The sequence below is a fragment of the Protopterus annectens genome, chromosome 6.part0 (assembly GCF_019279795.1).
Source record: "Protopterus annectens isolate FY-2018-M chromosome 6.part0, PAN1.0, whole genome shotgun sequence".
NCBI lineage: Eukaryota > Metazoa > Chordata > Ceratodontiformes > Protopteridae > Protopterus > Protopterus annectens.
In genome coordinates this window covers 722,624,281-722,646,624 of record NC_056737.1, presented here as the reverse complement: position 1 = coordinate 722,646,624, position 22,344 = coordinate 722,624,281, and the positions used below count along the sequence as shown (strand labels likewise).

The following is a 22,344-nucleotide window of genomic DNA, read 5'->3' as shown; positions in this document are numbered from 1 at the left end:
TAATTGCATTAGGGAAATGAATGCAGTGTATGTTAAGCTGGGCAATATATTGAATAATTTATAGCAACCAAATACACCACTGGAAACACTACACGAAAAAACGAAAGCACTAAAACGGTGGGAAGGTAAATGCAACACACCAGCCACAATGATTGAGTGCTTTTTTCCTTTTTTATTTCACTTGTACTTCTTCAGAAAATGAAAGTTTAAAAATCTTTCAAGTTTAAATAACAAGTCTTAACCAGTTTAAATATAAAAATAACATCTGACATCACTTCCTTAACAATGCCACTTTAATGCACATGTGATGTTAAGGCAATCGTCTAACCCAGGAAGTGTGTCCGCATTTAGAAACAACTGCCATCTAAGTTACTTGTACTCTAGACATGCATTCATATCTCCAATAAAATCTGCTACTTGCTCTAATACTAAAAATTTAAAGCTTGAAAAATCTTGGCATAAAACACTGTGTTTAGCTAGGATATTTTTAACATCAATGTTTTTTATAGCTACTTTGCGTTCTCTTATGCACTTCACTAATCTCCTTGTGGTTTACCAATATAAAAACCTTGGCAAGCATTGCAGACTCCTAATTACACAACAAATTTAGACTGACAGTTAAAAAATGTGGTCATTCTTATAGTAAAGTTGCGATGGATAAGCAAAAACTCTTGACAATATAAAATGTCATTACAACACATACATCTGCCGCACTTGTACATGTCTTTGCAGTTTAATACACTAAAACCATTTTCATTGTCTCTAACAACAAAAAATGAAGTGATTTAGTTCTTTTATAACCAAATACAGGTTTATCCCCCACTATTTTGAATAGTTCGCTATTACCTTGTATAATGTGCCAGTTGCTGTTAATAATAGAACAAATCCCTGTCATATTAGAGCGAATGAGAAGGGGAAGACTAAGTTCAAAATGTTGGTCTCCAGTCTTTTCTTTGGCAATAAAGCCATTTTTTTAATATAGGTTGATATTTTCTTTCCCTTAAAGTAACAACTAGAATCTTTTCTACAAATGTTGCAGGATAATGTCTGTCCAGAAACAACTATTTAAGAGTCACGCGTTTGCTAGTGACTAACTTATAATCACTTTATGATTCTGGGCAGTCTAATAAATTGTCCCTTCACTATATTGGTTTCATAAAGGTGGGATGTTGGCTATGAAACTCTAGATAATTATTTCTAAACATCTTCTTCCTTAAGATATTGGAAACAAGTACTGTTTTTACTGAATCTAACCTAAGATCAATATCCAAAAATTATACTTGTTTCCTGATGTTGGAGACCGTAAAATTAAGAAATTCTGTACTGTTGTTGAGCGCTATTAAAAACATATCTAATTTAATTCCGGTTCCCTGCTAGATAAAAAAAATGTCATCAATAAGCATTTATACAAAAGCACTTTAGTGAACCCTTTAAGCTTTTCTAGTGTTTCTACTTCCCGTGTACTCAAAACCAAATTAGCATAGGCTGAGGACAATTTAGTTCCCGTGGCTACACCACTTTTCTGATGATATATAGTATGGTTAGAGATAAAAAAGTTATTGTCTAATACCAAATCTATTAGAGTGTAAATTGTTTCTACTTTGGAAGAATGCAACACTGTAAAACTGCATAAGTAATCTTCTTACTAATTCCAAACCAGCTTCATGTGGAATGCTAGTATGCAATGCCTCCACATCAAATGTTACTAACAATTGATAATTTGAGATGATATTATATTTGCTTAATTCATCCAGAAATGCCTATGAATCTTTAAGGACAAACTTAGTTTTCTTGAATTAAAGGATTGAGTTGCTTATCAGCAAATTCAGATATGAATTCAGTCTTGGTCCTCCTAAGCAAAATTATGTGACGAAAATGTGGATCATATTCATCTTTATGAAGCTTAGGAATACCAAACAACTTACCTAAACTAGGATTGGTAGCAGTCAAAAAATTATATTCTTCTACAGTAATAGCACCTTGATGTAACAGTTCGAATAAACATAAGTCTATATACTGAAACTTATTTAAGGCTTCTTTCCTGGTGATAATTCCATAGCATTTATCATTAAACAGTCATTCTTCTATTTTTCTGTACATATAAATCTTGATCCATTAAAACTACCCCTGTACCCTTATCCACTTGCATAATTCTAATTTTTCTGTTCTCTTTTAATGAGTTCAGGATTTGAATTTCCAAGGGTGAAAAATTATACCATTTTTTTCTTTTCTGAGCTGTGCTAACAATGCTATAATGTCCCTATCACACATTTTAACAAAACCCTTAATGTGTTATTTCAGAATAAGATTAAATAAACTTCTCTTAAGCATTTGTTCATTACAGACTGAAAGTATAACAATTTCGTGCACAATGTATTTTAAGTTTAGCTTTTTGGCAAATAATCAAATCATACAATGCATCAGTAAGTTTGGCTCGCTGTGTGGGAGTGAAAAAAACTTTTTTGAAGTACACTTAAACAAGACTTGAATACATCTTGATGGGAATACAAATTAAATACAGACTGCATTAGTTTTAGAGTCTTTAACATAATTATTCTTCTGCAGTGTCTTCCCCTACTCCATCCTCTTCCACTTGTTCAGCCTCTGCTCCTGGGAGTCTGATTGTTTTTTCTTCTGCTTTCTCCGGGGATAGAAAATCATCCTAGTTGTTTGGTTCACAGTATTATTGCTGTTGGATGCGATAACTGTACTGCGAGTGGCATCAGTTAAAGTGTTGGTGTCAGATGAGTGGCTATCAGAGATGACCTCTTGACTGCAATGCTGTTTTATTCTTTTATTGCATATGTTCTAAAGGACATTGCAGGTTCTAACCATCATAGATCGAATGTTCACAGCAGCCCTAATAACAATGTTGCTACAACTTTTGGTCAAAATGTATCATCTCTTGACGCATTTTTTCTGTTACATGGCAATCAAGAAGTTGTCTCATAGCCACTCATTTGACACCAATATTTTATCATTTACACACTCGAACATCTGGGCGTTTTAACTGTAATACTGTATGTGTAGTACATTTTACTAGGTGCCTTAATTCATGTAATGGGATTGTACTTTACTTGTCACAAAGAATTTATGAACACATCTGCATTATCTCTCCACGCGTGAATCCATCCATCCATTCATACATCCTCTTACCGCTAACCTGCTTTATCCCTTAAAGGGTTATGATGACTCCTGATCCTGTCAAACCAACCAGTGGGTATAGGGCTTTAAAGCTCATTTGGTCAAAGTGCTGGTAGTACACACACACACGCAAACATACACACAAACACATGCACGCACACACATACGCACACATTTATGGCCAGTTTGGATGATACCTAGAAATAGTCTAGATGATTACTAGTCTTTGGGAGGTGAAAGGAAACAGGAGACTCAGGTGAAAACCCACACAGACAAAAGGCAAACATACATTCTCTACACAGATGACATGTCATCCAGGGAACCAATACTGTCTACATATAGTAATTTTATTTACTTTTTAATTTGTTAACTAGGTAAGCATATGTAACACAAATGCATCTTTTCTTGGCAATAATAACAGTTTGCAAGGAGACGTAAAGAGAGTCAAATCCAGGTCTACAGGATGACGCTTGCAGTCTGAACATTCTGTGGTAAATTTCCAGAACTTCTCATATGTGGCACTAATCTACAGTTGCCAAAAACAGTATTAAAATTACAATATGGATGAAGAAACTGTGAAAGTCTGACAGTACAAAGGAATACAGCTTTGTGCTGTTAATAAGATGTTTTTTGTGCCCTAGACACAGGGTGTGGTTCCTTCCACCTCCATTTGCTTTCTCTATGACTCTGAGAAGTCACTTAATTAGATAGTGTTCCTGGGTTGCTTGTGAAAAGGGACAGTTGTGTCTACTGGCTTATCTGTTCAGCATATAGATAGAATAAAAATGGGAGATGCAGGATGTCTAACAGATGTACTCACTCAACATTGATGCTGCTTACACTACAGTCCTTGTATTTCAAGAAATAGGTATAGCTGATGTTTCCTTATATTTCGGTCCATTTGTATTGTGAAGTTTGTTATATTTACAGGAGCAACTGAATAATAAACTAATAAACATGGCAAAATTAGTCTTTAAAATAAAGCTTGTATAGCAAACTAACTGCAGTGATGTGTGTGTATATCTAGGGATGCAGACGTACAGGATGTGACATGCCTGATAACACATCTCTGATTCAGGATGTAAGGGAGAGAGACAAGAAGGTACACTATCCTAAAAAGTCAAAAAGGATATTGACTGCTGGCTGAAATATAATCTTAGCTGTTTGCCATTTAGTTTGTAGTCTAGATCTTTCTGACAGCAAATGAATATAACAACCAGTATTTAATAACTGTGTTTCTAGGGTTACCACCAGTATGTCTGGCACTCAGGAAATTAAAACATTTTGTCATGACGCTTTGAAATAGCAAGCAACAGATGGTTATATTTATACTTGACATTAAACGAAGAAAAATAGAAAAACTGCAACAGATGTGCAAACAATTTACACATTCGTAGCAGTTTTAATTAGAAGTCAGTAATGTAAGCAGCATCATTCTGAGGAAGCGTATTTTTGCAGGACAGGGTACAACTGACATGAAACCTTGCATGTAGAACAAAATTATATAGCAAGTCAGGCTTATGAAGAAATTTACTATACTTGTGGCCATGAATACAGTGGCTGTTATGTTCACTTTTACAACCAGTGCATTATGGAGTCTCAGTTTTATATTATTGTAACTATGTAATACTTATTTAAAAATACAATGTGACTAAAATTTGACATGCATGACACGCAGTCAGACTTATTAGACAGCCTTCTGGTTAGGCTGTCATATCCAACACTGTCTAAAATGCTGCTGCCTAGATATATTTAACAACACACATCAAAAGAGGCCTACTGTTATATATGTTCATTTGTAGGCCACTTGTCCTGATGAGGTTTGCACTGGTAGCAAGATGAACAGGGCAGACTACCCTTACACATTTCCAGTTACATTCCCCAGTTCATCTTATTAGATCCCTTCTCTGTAAGATCCTGCATCCAAACACAGTCAATCTTCAATCTGGAAATCTAATACCTGTCACCCCCTACTATAATCTGAGAAGTTAGTCACCATCTGGTCCACCTTTCCAAATATCCAACTACTGTTTATCTCTGCTAGCCTCCAAACTTTGGCAGGAGCACCCCTCAATTTAAAGAATATCCCAAACTACACCAAGATCAGACAGGAATTTAGAGCATACCTGTTGAAAAAAAGCCAGTGCAAGTGTCCTACCTGTGGCTGCATAATACTTCCTTCAGCTCCTTGCATATACCCCCTCTTCTTAGTTGCCTTTATACACAGTGAGCTTTCACCTCAGACTACATTTTGCCATGACATCCATTGCCCTAGTTTTCTGTTTTCATTCCAGATTCTCTTCTCTATTCTCCTTCCTTTTGCTCTCTTTATTATTCTTTCCTTTTATCTATCCCCTTCCTCCTCCCATTTTCTGTTACCATTTTGTAAACAAATTAATCATATTTCTTATTATTTATATTCTGCTTTGTAAATGCTGTTTTTCTAACTGTATCCTAAACAATATTTTACTGTATCTCATATTTTACTTGTATTTCACAACCCAGACAGGGCCTAAAACTGAGAATTTATTGAGCATTGCCCTGCCTCCTAAACAAATGTAAATACAATAAATCCAGAGGTATTCATATGAAAGCTAAGTGATTAAATCTCTTCGGCATGACTTGAGTCTTTCCCTGACTTTCCACCAAGTGGGATATGCCTAGTTTAACTCCTGGAGAATGCATCCAGGATGCATGCTTAAAAGGAACCCCAACCAACTCAATCGACTCCTCTCATCCAGGAACAGTATCTGTAATCTTCCTGCAGTGTGAATTTCCTACTCTCTTATGGCAAGTAAGCCCCTCAACCCTGTGAAAGAACACCATTCCACTGCTTGTGTCTCTAGCCTCACATTTTGACCATGTTCTAAAGCTTGTGACCATATGTGAGAATGTGGGCAGAGACTGACTAGTAAATTCTGAGCTTTGTCTTTTGAGTCAGCTCTCACTTCACCACCACCATCAGTCTGTCTGCTAGTCAGTCTCCTGATCTTCTCTACTTTACCTCCTAAACAAGACTCCAAGATCCAGCCCTCTGCTTGGGACCTTTTCACTTGTAGACTTGCAGAGAGCCTTCTACTCTTTTCCAGCCCTATGACTTCTGATTTGAAGGCATTGATTTTTATTCCATCAGACTGGATAATCTACAAACTTTGTCTATAGCTTGATATGTTGCTATGAAAATTATGAACAGCAGGTCAGACAAAACACCTTTGGTGGAGCTCTATGCCCACTTTGAACGTATCTGATGAATGTAAAGAATGCAGAGTTCATGCTCCATGGATAGTACAGGGTCTGAATAGCATGCATCAGTGGCCCTGGGACCATTTCTCTCAATTTTTATAGCATTTTCCACAAGACATTCTGGAGTATGTGGTCATATACCTTTTAAAGGTCTACAGTATATGTAGACCATATTGGTCCCTCCAATGTCTATGCAAGAACAAAGAGTTGACTGAGCATTCCACAGCCAGGATGGACTCCAGAATACTGCTTCTGAGTCAGAGGCTGAAAACTTTCTGATAGTCTCCCTTCTAGCTTAACACTATTGTAATCATCACTTACCTTTCTACCACCTAATTTGCTATTCTAGATGTACTGTCTCCATTTTCTACAAAAAGTTGAAAGGAAACACTTCAACACTTTCCAGTGCCTTCATTATTAACAAACAGATCTCATCCACTCCTACATCCTTGTTAATTTCAGCAATGACCTCTTAAAATGGATCCGGTTCCACCAGTTGCATCTGGCATGGCCTCTTCAAAGAAAGACTTGTCCACCAGTTTCAGGAGTTCCTCAAGTTGTTCCTTTCATGTCCTAGCAGAATCCCTAGTTGAGGTCAGCATTCCTTAATATTGCTGAAAACAGAATGGGCAATGTGTCACCCCCCAAGTCATCAGATGTTTTCCAGCATATATCTAATGCCATCCTAAAATCATATTGCACTGTTTAACTAAACTCCTGTCTCTCTTGCATCAGAAATTATTACAGCTGCTGCTTTCATGGTCTGATGATACATGTCATTCAAAATGTGAAGTCCCATCCCTGTTAACTTTGCATGGATTGTTTCATAAACCCAATAGAATCCTTCACAGTGGATCCTTGGCTTGCCACCATAACTAGACATGACAGTCATTTGACCACAGCTTCATGTTGATGCCTCATTTAATGAGGATTTGAATAGGGTGTGATGCCCTTGCACTGGCTCAGTAAACAAGTCACCTCAATCCTCACCATTGGCAACAGTGAGGGATGTACACAATGGGAGGATGACAAGTCCACACACAGTAAAGTACAATTTCTCTTAAGAGTACACAGAGATCACAGCCAGTCTAGGGCCAGTTTCTGCCTTTTTTCAGATCCCCAGTAATACTCCCCACTGGCACAGCTATAAGGTTAAGATCTTAGCCGAGCGGTCAAGCCAAAACCTCCAGCACCCTCTCTGTCCAATTAGTGCTCCGTGTCCCTGCCCAAGTAGCTGACACACATACACTTTGAGATCTGATTTATATACAAACAGACAGACACTCCTGTGGAAGGCTGGCACAGGTTTACTAGCTATGCCCCCTTCTGTCTAGACTATAAGGTAGTTATCACTGCCACCAACCACTACTTATCAGCTACTCTAAGGCCCTTATAAAGGGTGCCCAATCCTAATGTGTAATGTTGCTATTATCCAAATGGTAAGTGTGAACAAGAGCAAGGCTACTGGAGTGGTCTATACAGTGTCACCAAATACATATGCAAGTACTCTAAGAGCTTAAATATCTCTAAACAAACCAGCCACAATTAAAAGGTTTAAATATATTTAATAATAAATAATAAAAGAACAAGACAATACTCAAAGAACACAGTAACTGCAGAGTTCAGAATCACAAGACATATTTTAAAACAACATTGCAGGATAGTCTCAAATAAATACAGAAACATCTAAACTAATCTTTATTATATTCCTATCTATATCTAAAAGATACTATGCCCTAAATAATTTTCTTACAGAGCAAGGCAAATGCGGATGATAATGAATGGATGTTTCTAGGTCTAAGACAAGATACAAAATACCCAGTCTCTCTCTCTCTCTCAGAGAGTTCTTAAATTAATATTTCATATTACTACTGGGTTAGCCTGGATGACATCACTCTTTGTCACCTGCCTTCAGTTCACATGCTAACAGATAACTTCAGTTCACATGCTAACAGATACTTAACAAAATGTAACATTTCTATGTGAAAAAATGCATATCTCTAAGGATGTTTTCTCAGAACTGGAAGTCGTAAAACAATTAAACACTTTTACATTTGAAACCTAGTAGTTAGTTCTGTTTCAAGACAATAGGAGAACCTCTAGCTCTAGACATTGTTTGCTTACTGAGAGATATCACAATCATAAAACACTTTACTTTTCAACTTATGTTCTTAAAGTTTTGCAAGTCAACTCTGTATGTTCCAGCTTCTACTATTAAAACATAGATTTGCACAAGTATATAGTTCATGTATATTTGGTTTTTTCCAGTAGACTACACTGTGGTTACGTTCTTGAAGCTCAGTACATAACATACAGTTCAACACACACTTCTGCACCAGTAGTTTAATATCCACGTAACATATAGTTTTCTTACATTTGTAAAACAAGCATATGAATCATATTAATATTCACAAATAACACATGACTATCCACAAAATTCCAGACAGCGGGGCTGGCAGTGTCACATAGGTTCCATTTGGAATTCATGCCTTCACACTCCTTTGCTATACAGGAGATTCTCTTCCAGTGACGGGACTTGTACAAGAGCATATACTAGGTGTTTCTTGGGCACTCTGACTACATATTTGTGTTTCCCTTATCTGCCAAGCCACAGTCATGACCATCTGACCCAAACTCACCATCAAATGGTGATTAGTTAATAGCTAAGCACCTCTATTGGATTGAGTGTCTAGAGCATATGGCCTAATTTCTTGTAACACAGCTACAAAGTCAGTCATTAACATTTGGCCAAAGGTGCTCTGTTAACAAATGCAGTCATAAGCAGCCATGTGTTCAGACATGGTGTGTATTGTGGATAATCCATTAATTCAAACATGGTGTTTATTTTGGATAATCCGTGACTTCAAACATGGTGTTTATTATGGATAATCTATGACTAGCACAGAAGTTCATTTGCAATTCACCATTCAGTTTCATGTAAATCCAACTTATTCTTTTCAGCTGTACATCTTTCTACATCCATTACTCCCCATTTGACAATGAAGTCTCCTAATAGAGCTAGAGACTGAGTAGGTGAAGTACCACTCCTGTGGTCTCCAAGAAGACTAATTACCATGAAAATCTGTTTAGAGTGTATGCACAAATAATGGACATACTTTTCCTTTCTAAAGCTCCTAGTCAGAATAAGGAAAAACTGTTGTGCAGTAACACAACTCCAGCTGTATGAAACCCAGCCATGGGCTTGTTAGTATTCCTGCTGTTACTCAGTACCTTTCCTGAGGACCAAATATAGAAAAGGAAGAAGAAAATGAGAAAATGAGAGTGAGAGGGAGAGAGGATGACAGAGACGGAGAGAGAGAGAAAGTCAGAGCACCATTGATCACGATGTCTCTAAAACTGTGTTTCTAGAATCTTTACTGTTTTAGAGGTAAGACTAGTTATGTCTAGCTGACTCCTTTGCCAGCTCTGAGGTGCCATTCCATATCCTAATAGCCATTTTCCATTGCCAGGGTCTAATCTTTCACAATTAGTCTGATTCCTACCTGCCTGTTACTTTACTTTACAATTACTACACTAAACTTCCATCATTTGCCTTGTGTTGGATGAGCTCACACAGTGGCTACATGTTTTTTTGAGTTTTGCCTGATCAGGCACATCAGGTCAGGTCAGCAAATAAGGAGGCAGTCACTGGCAAACATCAACCATAGAGCTGGCTCCAGGAATCAGCTACTGTTATGTTTTTTCTGCATAAAGTTCTTTTTGAAAGAACTGTCATGGGGGGGTCATATTTTGAGGATCATTTTTTTTACTGGCTTCTCGTCTTAGACAAATTTGCCAGTATATGGATGGGGAGTATCATGTTTACCCAAGACCACAAAGCTCAGACAGGTTAAATCTCAGGATTGTAGGGTCATGCAAACCCCCTTAACCATGCTAAAATCACAAAATGAAGTGAAGGACTTAGTTGCACCTTAAGATACTACCATTTCCCTCAGAGTTTTTTTCCTGATGTACCAGGCTATACTAGCCTGCATTTGGATATAATTGAATAGAATGTGGACTGAGACTATGATAAATTACTTTGGATAAAAGTTTAAATTTAGCTAAGTGGCAATGGGAACATTTGGGGTACAGCTATAATTATGATGTCTATGCATAACATAGATAAAGATGTCTCTAAAATGCATCAAACTGCATCCAAGGACTCCAGAATAGGTGAGTACCTGAAATGTGAAAAATATCAGGTGCTGCATGAAAGTTGCCTGGTTTGATTCTCTGCATCATCTCAAATGTTTGAAGCATCTGCCAAACAAGTATTGTCATTGCCACACAGAAACTAGCATCAGAGCTCTAACTTCCTGACCTTACACAACGAATTTCACAAAATGGTGAATGCACAACTTACCCACTATGTTTAAAAATATAGTTTATTTTCCCATCAGCCAGCATCACTTCCTTCCCATATCTCTGTCTGTCAGTAGTTTAACGTATTGCATAACCTTGTTTCTGCAAATGATGCTGTACTTACAGAACTGCCTAATTCATTTGATGTAACAAGCAGCTTGTTACTCTGTCTAGCACTCTAAACTGATTTCCCATTTGCTTTCCACTTTAGCTACACATAGTGTATACGTATTGTACATACTGCCAAAAAATGAGGTGGTTATTAATAGACTAGCTGGATTTCAAAAGGATTAATTTTGTTTTTGTATTCATATTTTATACATGCACTTAAGTTTCGAAAGACATCTGGCTTTCATTTGTATACCTGATTTCCTGGAACAAAATTGAGAACGCCAAAAACCAGGAACAACAAATTCCAGAATGGCTGAGCGGAAACAATAATTCCAATGCTGTTGCAAAAAATACCAAGTTTATTCCACCACAAAACACGAACCACAACGTGTAACACAAGCGCTTTCTCTCGGATCCTTCCGAGCTTTATCAAGTGATCTTTATCAAGATACCTGATTTCCTCTTACGCAGCGATAAGCTGTGGTCCACTGCTTGGTTTGTCCCCAAACTGACATTTCATTAATATCAGGTTGCTAGGGGGCAGACATTGAGAAAGAAAGACTCTTACCCCTTAGGAAAGCCTCCTGATCACCTCAGTGATGCATCCTAACTGTAACGTACCCCTAACCCTGTCCCCTGCCCCAAAACCCTAACCCCACACCATACCTTAAAAAGCTATTCCCATAACACTGTCACTATTCAGAAACATTGGAGGCTAGTCTAATGGGCACAGTTTAGTGTAGACATTAAGAAGGAAACTTATTTTCCTTTTTCAATGCTTCAGTCATTCTGTGTTTGAGTGATTTGATGTTATCTATGTCAGATCTAATTTTTGTCTAAATATATTGTTTGACTTTAAGTAAGTTCAATCATACATAAGAAAACCATATATAGTCATGACCAGATCTGACTATTAATATCATCAGTATTGGCATTCATTGAATTATACCACAATCAAGGTATGGCATGCCAGTTATAGCATAATTCAGGGCATGTCCCTTTTATACAACTGGGGAGTTATATATTAAGTTCTGGGGTTGTAGGGGTGAGGTAGCACAGGGTCTATATTACCATATAGAATGGTAAGAATGTCGAATGCTCATATGAGTGAAAACGCATGAGAATGAACTTGTTTTTTGGGGGTTGTGGTACAGTGAGGATTGGAATATTTGCCCTTTCCTCACTGTAGTGCGACCTCGGAGTTGGAATATATATTTAGTGGGGGGGGGTGCAGCCCCACGATAGCAAGTTCGTTCTTGTGCGTTTTTGCTCATATGAGCGTTTGACATTCTTACCATTCAATATGGTAATATAGACCCGGTAGCACATAGGGGGATGTGGGTGGGAAAAGCTTCTCAGAAAGAAGTACTAGTCAAAATATTTCAACCAGGTTGGTATTTCTCTCTCTTTTTTTTTTTTTATTGGTGCTTTTATGTACTTTGCACTTTACAAGAACTTGCTTCTGTTTTCAGTTTGATCACAATTAAGACAAACTGTTTATAGTTACAATAATTCTTTTCTGATATTTGTGGTTTGAGAATTAATTGGTTGTAGATTAATTGGTTGATGTATTGCATCTCAATCAATTTCATCTGAAATTTAATGTAATGTCATACATGGACAGTTGAGTACAGCTAGTCAGCTGGCATGATGCTGCTGAACATAGCCGTAAGGCAGACCGCTGCTTTGTTGTCTATCCTAGTATATCATTATCAACAGTTCTATGGGGTATTAACACAAAAATATCTGCCATTCTCTCAAAAGGAGTTTTGCTTTAGCTTTTATTTGATGGAGAAGGTATAGAGGCTTGATATCAGGAGGTACAAGCGTAATTTCTTAATAGCTGTATGAGACGTGATTTTTTTTTTATTTTTGAGGTTTAAGAGATAACTTGGTATGATGGATCCAAAGAACTAATGGACTATTGTTTTCCTGACATATTGAAAATACTTCTAGAAAAAGGCTCTGTAAGCCCATAAAAATCATCCCAGCCTACCAAATGGAACAATTTTGAGTAATTCATTAAATTCCTACAACACCTGACCAAATTTTGATCCTGAGGGGAAAAACCTTTATTTAGAAGGATGAGTGATCCTTTAGTTGGCATTGAAAAGTTTATTGATTGAAAGGTCATCCTTGGCTTATGCTTAGAGGTCACACAAACTTGAGAATCAGGCATATCCTGTTCCCAAAAGTTATCTTATGGGTACAAGGGGGCTTGCCTCAACAAAATAAATAAATAAATACTTTTTGGTTTGGTCATCTTTCTGTTGTCAACCTCTTGACTCCAGCTAAAGGACTGCTTACTTCTTCAATCCTTTGCTTTATAAAAGGGAAGCCATTGACAATAGATGTACTGAATTAAGCTCAAAGTATTTCATATTTGTTTATGTGATTGTTTATTTTTTATTCATATTTACTGTCTCATTTATGTTGTAAAGTTGCACTCTGGGATTTTCTTTCTTTCTTTTTTTTACTCAAATAGTTCTCGATTGTACTTTTCTTTTGATTCTAGATATATTGAATGATGCTGTATTTGATGAAGACCATGATGAGATGGTGATCGTTAAAGAAATCGACATGTTCTCACTGTGCGAACATCACTTGGTCCCATTCTTTGGCAAGGTAACATATAGTTATGCCTCATATTTTTTATATTATTGACTGTAACCATACAAAGAGACAAATATTATTCAAAACAGTGTTTTCCTATTGTCTCAACTATTTCAGTCTTTATTTTTATTATTACAGTTTTATTGTTAACCTCTTTCATTTCAGTTACTACTTGTAATGTACATTGCAATATTCATTTTCCATGATTTAGCAAAACATGGATGATATGTAATTAACTCAATTGAATGAATTCTCTTTGGTTGTAATGTGTATGCAGTTTACAGTAAGACAATTTATCTGAATGTGCTGACAGATGAAATTGTTTAGATATATGGACTTTAGACTTGCCAGAGCTCTGATAATATTTAGTAAGCTGTCAGATGTGAAACCATTTTTGCATCACAGAATGTTTTTCTTTTTGTAAATGTATAATTTAGCAATGGTTTTATAACTAACAGTACCGTGCATATTCTGTCAGCTGAATTAAACTGAATATTTGTACATAAGTCTTCCTTAGAACTTTCCCAGAATCTGTCACTGCTTCTCTCTTTTCTCCTATTATTCTAATGTATGTATATCTTCCTATCAGCTATTTCTTATGTATTACATATCCTTTTTATTTATGTAAAGTTAGTGCAAATTAAAACTTGTTCTTAAATTCCTCGTTTTTACCAATGTCACAACTGTTTTTCATATTATAAAAATCCAACTTTTTTTTTTAAATCATTTTAACGTTTCTGTCTTCAACTGCACTGTAAGTATTAATCTAACCCACTTATGTTTATTTCTGTCCTTTTGTATGTTAAGTTGTACAAGCTTTTCTCAGGATCTGACTAAACATGTCTGGCAATTACTCTTGTAATAAAGCTCGATAGTGGTCTCTGTCAGCTATCTTCTTTATCTTCCGTGAAATCAATCACCATTCAGTTATGCACCACAAACTCTACCTAGTCCCCATGCACTACAAATATGTCCACTATCCCCAGCTCATGCTGTTCTGTGACTTAATCTTTGAGGTTAGATGTTTTGTGAACTCTACTCCCAACCATATTTGTAAACCGAGTGTCATGAATAGCAAGATACAAAAAATAAATCTGGTACCAATAAAATAAAGTAAAAAAAAGCACCTAATAAAAACTTTAAACTCCCCCACCAAACTTGCTTGCCAACTGTGAGTCCTATGTGAGACAAAAACTAAAAAAAAAGAACAGCATTCCAGCACTCAAAACATTTCAGCAATATAACCAATCAATAAAAAGCATTCAACCCCCCCCCCAAAGAGAAAAAAGAAATCTAGCAAAAAACATAGGACTCTCTAATCACTGTTTTCCATAGGAACTCACTGCCGATGCAGATGTTCATCGTGTTACCCTGCTGCAGTCATCACACTTGGGTTATCCTGCCGTCAGGCGGTCCCGCAGTCGGCCTGAGTTCCAAAATCTTGGTCTGGCATCGGTTGCTGTTGCTTCCTCCCTGACGTCTGTGCACCAGGGGTATATAAGAGGCATCTGACGCCATTTTCTTCAGTATTTCTTGCAGCGCGGTGCCCGTAGCAGAAGCAGTTCGCAAGTGCCGGTCGGCTGACACCTGAGATTTTCGAATCGAATTTCAGTCCGAAGTCTTCAATAAAGCTATGTACCCCGTTAGGGAACCTTTTCTTGCCTCAGTCTGATGTCAGAAAAAGTTAACAATTGCATTTCTTGTGGGAAGCAAATACCTTATAAGGACTTCCATTCTTATTGTATTTCTTGCCTAGGCCCAGACCACGACGTCACAGGTTGTCGGTTTTGTGCTAGGTTTAATAAACGAACTATCAAATGCCATTTTGACTTTGCACGGCATTACTTTGGTAGGAAATTTAATTATATCATGCCGTCAGAGCAGTCGACGACCGCCATGCATAAAAACCGCAAGGATAAGGACAGGTAGCCTAGAACCAAGCCAGACTCCGAGGCCTCTGCTGGGCCTGTCGCCGGTTCTCCGATTTTCAGTGAGGCACCTATGCAGCCCCTGACGACCGCGGAAATGGAACCCCAGACAGCTTCTCAAATGGAGTGTACTAAGCCATCGCATCCATCTTCTTTAGGCCCTACCCACACCAGAGCAGAAGGTGATCCCAGTGCAGTAGAAATGCCTTTGGTTTCAGAAGGTGTCTTCAGACCGACTACACTCGCCATAAAAGCTTATACTAAGCAAAAAACTCCTTTAAAATCAAAAAAGACTGTACATCAGTCTCCTGTTCAAGGCCCCATGCCTAAGAAACAGATGCTTAAGATGGCTGAAGATTTGATTTCCCTAATCAGGGGTTCCCATCCCCCTCCTGATAAAAGACCAAGACAAGAGGAAGACTATGCTTCCTCTGGCCAGGTTTCTATTTCCTCAGATTCTTCTGAGGAACAGGATTACGCTTTTCCCCCTTATGAAGATTCTGATGCTGAAGACTCTATTCCCTCAGCATCTCCCCCTGAAGACTACTCCTTTGGGGAAACTTTACATACCATGAGGGAGCATTTCCACTGGGAATGCCAGGACTACTCTGATTCTAAGAAAAGGCTCCGAGAGTTTCTTTTACTACCCCAGCACAGACCACTTGCTATACCTCCAGTCTTAGATATCGTGGATGATGTTTACTTAGTCTAGTCTAAATCCAGACTCCCTACCTCCTGCTCCAGCCAAACCAGACAGATACTACAGAGTACCTGACACACACAAATTCTTTTACAAAGGCCCTCTGGCTGACCCAGAAACAATTTCCCAGGGTCCCAAAGGGGCTAAAGCTTCTATGGCTAAAAATCCTGTACCCTCTGAAAGGGATTCCAGAGCACTAGATAGATGGGGAAAGAAGGTATACACCTCAGCTACCTTGGCTGAGAGCATTAAATTGTCAGTTTCACATGCTGAAATATCAGCAATTCCTAATGTCTCAATTAAAACAAAAACTGAACACACATTCTGAACAGGCTGAATTCAAGGAAATGCAGTATCTGTTGCATGCAGCTGAACAGGTGGGCAAACATACTTTACAATGTGGATTTGATTCATTGGAAGCTTCCTGTAGAGCAGCTGTTACTGGGTCTGTCATACGCAGACATGCTCGGTTAAAAGAACAAACCCCACCTGAACATGTTAAAGCAAAATTATTGGATGCACCTTTACAGCAGGATGTCTTATTTGGTGTCAAAGCAGAAGAGGTTTTAAAGAAAATGGAGGATAAGGCAAAGTCTATGCAGACGGTCAAGGATTTTTTACAGGTACAACCCCCTCGTTTCAGCAGGAATTGGCCAAAAAAAAAACTGGTCCTTTCTAGCTTCTGACAGACCACAGAGGGGCAAATACAGACACCCAAGGGGCAGAGGTCAGTCACAAGGCCCTTACAAACCTTGCCAATGGGGTGCCACTACCCAGAAAGGAGGTGAAGACAGGCCCCAAGCTAGCAGAAGACAAACACAATGACTCAACCCTCCAACTACCAAGCAAATCTCTCTTGGCAGCTCCCTTGGGAGGAAAATTAGCACTTTTTGCAGACAATTGGCACATCATCACAAAAGACAAATGGGTCCTAAACATTGTCTCACAAGGATACAGATTCCACTTTCATACCTTGCCAAGGATAAAAGGAATGCCAAACCTGCCACCAAATCAATGGACAGAGGCACACAAACAACTTACAGCTCTCATGGACATGAGAGCCATTCAACAGGTACCTACACAGGAGCAAGGACAAGGATTTTACTCAAGACTCTTTCTAGTCCCCAGAAAGGACAAAGCATGGAGACCCATTCTGGATCTTTTAATTCTGAACACCTATCTGCAAGTACCAAAATTCAAGATGCTAACACTGCAGCAGCTTCTTCCCATGCTGGGCAAGAAGGCTTGGCTAGTAACGTTGGACCTCAAGGAGACATACCTGCATGTCCCTATCCGACAAAATTGCAGAAGATACCTCCGCTTCATTGCAGGTTCAACCCATTATCAATTCTCTGCACTGCCCTTTGGCTTATCTACTGTGCCCAGGGTCTTCACAAAATGCATAACACCAGTAATTGCATGCTGCAGACAAAGAGGAATTCAAATATACCCATACCTGGACGACTGCCTTATTCAAGCAGAAAGCAAGGACATTCTTTTAAAACATCTGACATTTGTCAAACACCTTCTAAGTTGCCTAGGGTACACAGTAAATGAAAAGAAATCAAAACTAGTGCCCTCGCAAAACATAATATTCCTGGGTGCCAGCTTGAATACAACGGCCCAGATGGCTTATCTCACGCCAGACAAACAACTACAGCTGACTCAATACTTCAAAATAATGGAAACAAAGACCCAACTCCATGCAAGAATAATTCTGCAGACCTTGAGATTCATGGACTCTTGCATTCTACTAATACCATTTCCAAAACTGCATATGAGGAAATTACAATGGTACCTGAAAAGCGTATGGACTCAGCACAGCCACAGCTTGGAAACAATGATGCCACTCATTCCCTACCTTCAACAGGAGTTTCTATGGTGGGCACAGGCATGTCACCTCAACATGGGTCAGCCTTTCACATTACCCACCGCCAGGCAAACTGTGACAACAGATGCATCGGACTATGCCTGGAGAGCGCACATGGCAGGACAGTGCATTCAGGGCAAATGAATTACAGATCAAAGGCATCTGCATATCAATCAAAAGGAAATGCTAGCAGTACAGAATGCCCTAACAGCTTTCAAGGACCTCTTACACCCAGGACAACTAATAGTAAAGACGGACAATACCATGGTAATGTGGTACATCAACAAGCAAGGGGGCACACATTCCTACCCTCTGTGCAGACAAGCAATGACCTTGTGGAGCACAGCACTGTCTTACCAAGTTCAACTACAAGCACAATTCTTACAAGGAAAGAAAAACACATTGGCAGACAACCTAAGCAGAAACATCATGGATCCCCACGAGTGGAAACTGGATCCACAAATATTTGCAATGATAACTCAAAAATGGGGACACCCAGACATATATCTGTTTGCCAACCCCCAAAACTACCAACTACAAAAATTTTGTACAAGGACATTCCACCCACAAGCTTGGAAAGTGGACTCCCTCTCATTCAGTTGGAAAACATTAACAGTGTATGCCTTTCCTCCACTACCTCTTCTAGCAAAGGTGCTGCTGAAAGTCATATTGGAGAGGCCTCAAATGATACTCATTGCACCAGACTGGCCACGCCAACACTGGTACCTAATTCTAAAGAACATGGCCCACGGCCCACCATTGATTTTACCACAAATTCCTCACCTGCTCACCCAGCGAGACAATCAAATTCTACACAGCCAGCTCAAGACTTTAAATCTGGCTGCATGGCAAATTACTTAAACAATCAACCAACACTTCTATCCAAAGCTGTTATGGATGTCAGTCTGGAGGCCAGGAGGCCCAGCACCAGGAAAGCCTATTCAGACAAATGGAAAAGATTTTGTGCCTGGAACCAGGCTAAAGGCCAAAATCCTCTTGAGCCAAACATGCCTCGGATTCTACAATATTTAACTAAGATGTTGCACAACAGACTTTCCTTTTCATCTATTAAGATCCACGTCTCAGCAATTTCAGCTCATTACAACACGGATCCTCCTTTATTTTCACATCCACTCCTAAGACAGTACCTCAGTGGGGCTAAGAACATAAGACCGCCCAGGAGAGCACCAACACCTACTTGGGATCTCAACTTTGTGCTTGAAAAACTTACACTGCCACCCTTTGAACCAGCTTTCTCAGCTGATTTAAAGTTTCTTTCATGGAAAACTGCCCTGCTGCTAGCAATAACTTCAGCTAGAAGAGTCTCAGAGCTACAGGCACTAATGGCAGTGGAGCCTTTCCTCATTTTTCATCAAGACAGAGTCTCTCTGTGAACTAACCCTTCCTTTATGCCAAAGGTGGTATCCAGTGTGGCCCTAAACCAAACCATTCATTTGCCCACCTTTTTCCCAAATTCCCAGAACAAAGGAGAAAGACTCCTGCACTCTTTGGACATTCACAGACAATTACGTTACTACTTGGATAAAACTAAGGCTTTCAGAAACTCTGACCAGCTCTTTGTAGCCTATGCCTCAGGATCACAAGGAAAAGCTATCTGAAAACAGACCATTTCTAAATGGATAGGACATTGCATATGTTTCTGCTACACGCATCATGGGAAACCAGTACCTGCTAGCATTAGGCCCCACTCTACCAGGGCTACAGCTACATCAGCAGCCTTTCTCAGGGGGGTGCCAACCAAGGATATTCTGGAAGCTGCAACTTGGAGTTCAGTGCACACCTTCACTAAACACTATCACTTACCTCTATATTCTAAGACTAGAGCTGGCTTTGCCACTGCAGTTTTGCAGGGCCTACTAGCTTCTTCTAACCCTGTTTAACTCCACCACCCATCCTTAGCTTTGGGATTGTACCCAAGTGTGATGACTGCAGCAGGATAACACGATGAACATAGTACAGTTTTGTACCTACCATAAATGTAGATGTTCGAGTGTTCACCCTGCTGCAGTCCAGGTTACCCTCCCTCCATCCCCTCTGAACTAGCTGGACTTCTCTATTCCTTTCTATCCTATACAACCTCTGTGGTGTATTAGCTTGTGACTGAAAGTATTGCTTTATTTTTACTTCTATATATATTTTTATATAGCAACATGTATTGCCTACCTATTGGGGGCACCTGACATCTGGGGCAAGAAAAACTGAAGAAAATGGCGTCGGATGCTTCTTATATACCTGTGGCGTGCAGATGTCAGGGAGGAAGCGACAGCAACTGATGCCGGACCAAGACATTGAAACTCAGGCCGACTGCGGGACCACCTGACGGCAGGATAACCCAAGTGTGATGACTGCAGCAGGGTGAACACTCGAACATCTACATTTATGGTAGGTACAAAACTGTACTTTTCTAATTATGTACCATCAGTGATTCCTTTCTTTTAGGATATGTCTCTTTTTTTTCATGTTTGTGTGACTGTGAAGTTGGTATGTATTAGAATGGAGGTGTGGGAGGTTGAAGTGGTGGTTGTCCATTTCCTGGAAAAAGGGCTTACAGCTAATTTTTTCATTAGGTTGATTTTCAATCAGTTGTTTTCAGGGAGTTGCTTCCTCATAAAATTATAACTTGATGACTACTAGTGAAAATGCACATGTTCTCACACACACACACACACACACACACACACACACACACACACACACACACACACACACGCATGTACACACACACAACATGTGTCGAAGGTAGTAAGAAAATCATTCTATGTTGCTCAACTTATAAGTAGGGGATGAACAAGTTAATATTGTTTGTTTTCTTTTATATAAATGTAAGTTTTGTTTTTGTCACAAGTGATAATTCAGTAAAGGTGTTTTAAATCTAAAAATAAAAAAATACTTATAAGTAGGGGCATGGTATCTAGTTCCAGGGAAGTCATCATATCACTTTACTCGGTCCTCATCAGACCCATCATAGAGTTTAATTCCCCCTTCGGTATGTACCTGACCAGACAAATTCAGCAACTGGAATGTCCACAAGAGTTCTTTGCAAGAAGAATACAGAGCATAAACACAATGTCCTATGTGGATCACTTCAAGTCCCTATCCCTATACTTGGTCTCATATAGACTACTGTGAGGTGACCTATGTCTGGCGTACTAGACATTCTTGGACTCAGCTCTGATGAACATTTTGCACATCCACAAAACAAAACAGCATCAGAACTACCAGATCCGAAGACTTGAATTTTGCTTGTGATATAAACAGGAAATGGTGGAGAAATAGATACGTATCTCAGAGAATTCCCATTCTCTGGAATAGGCTCCCCATCCATGTGAAGCAAAATCCCTGCCTTACCATATTTAAGTGTAACTTGGACCAGTGGATGAGAAATCATAAATTCAACCCTGGTCTGCACCTAGATCCCTGATGAACAGAGGTAGTGATTAATTCATATCAAAGCCAGAAATCACCCCTATAAAAATGTCTAAAACATAAAACTTGTGGGTCACATTTTGGTTGCACAGTTAGGTTTATAAGGGCCCTAGTGGCCATTAGCCTAGTAGACAACTATGTACCCATAAACACTTGTAATGGGAGGATGTACCAGGGCATATCTCATCTTGGAGTGCACGATTTCAGACAGATGAAGTATACTAATGAAGACCATGTGGAAAAGAAGAAGGCTGTATATGTAAGGAACAGGGTGTATAAACTTTTATTTCCCCAACTTGGTCAGGCAGATCATTCCCAGTGGGAAGGTTTCCTGACTACTTTTCATAATTAGGGTTGGTCGGTGAGGAGAATTGTGAGTTTTTCACTAGAAGAAGTACTTCTGCTAGAAATGTAAGTGTTTAATAATGTCCTGTAAGATACTGGAAGAGTTTTGTGCCATCATGCATCAATTGCCAGATCCTGAAATTAATGGTAAAGCTCAATACATTCAACAGATATTAAGCAGTTATCTTGATTAATCTTGAGGAGAGAATGTTAGAAGCAGATGCTGGAACCTGATCCTTTCAATAGATGACACCACTACAGTAATTAAACAGTTCTACTGTGGGAAGGCTACATACATTGTGACAACCAACCAGAAATGGCAAATGGACATTGTTGGGGTGTCATGCTTAACACTACTTTTCACTGATGTATGGAAGGCTGGAGCTGTACCTCTGGACTGGCAAAGTGGAATAGTGGTCCTCATTTTGAAAATGTGTGTCAAGAGGGGTGTCTGTATCAGCATTTCAAAAATATAATAGGTCGAATCACTAAATGTCAAACTGAAATGATCGACCTATTACATTTTCGAATGCTGATAAAAAAAAAAAACTAAAGGGTGTAGGCAGGGGGGCAAGCCC

General features: G+C 38.9%; 1 protein-coding gene across 1 annotated transcript in view; it reads left to right on the top strand.

Moving 5' to 3' along the window:
* Positions 1-22,344, top strand: part of GCH1 (GTP cyclohydrolase 1) — a 735,188-nt gene that overhangs the window by 341,066 nt on the left and 371,778 nt on the right. Inside the window, exon 2 of the mRNA XM_044074405.1 lies at positions 13,379-13,488. Coding sequence (XP_043930340.1) covers positions 13,379-13,488 — 110 coding nt within the window. The remainder of the gene's footprint in view (positions 1-13,378; positions 13,489-22,344) is intronic.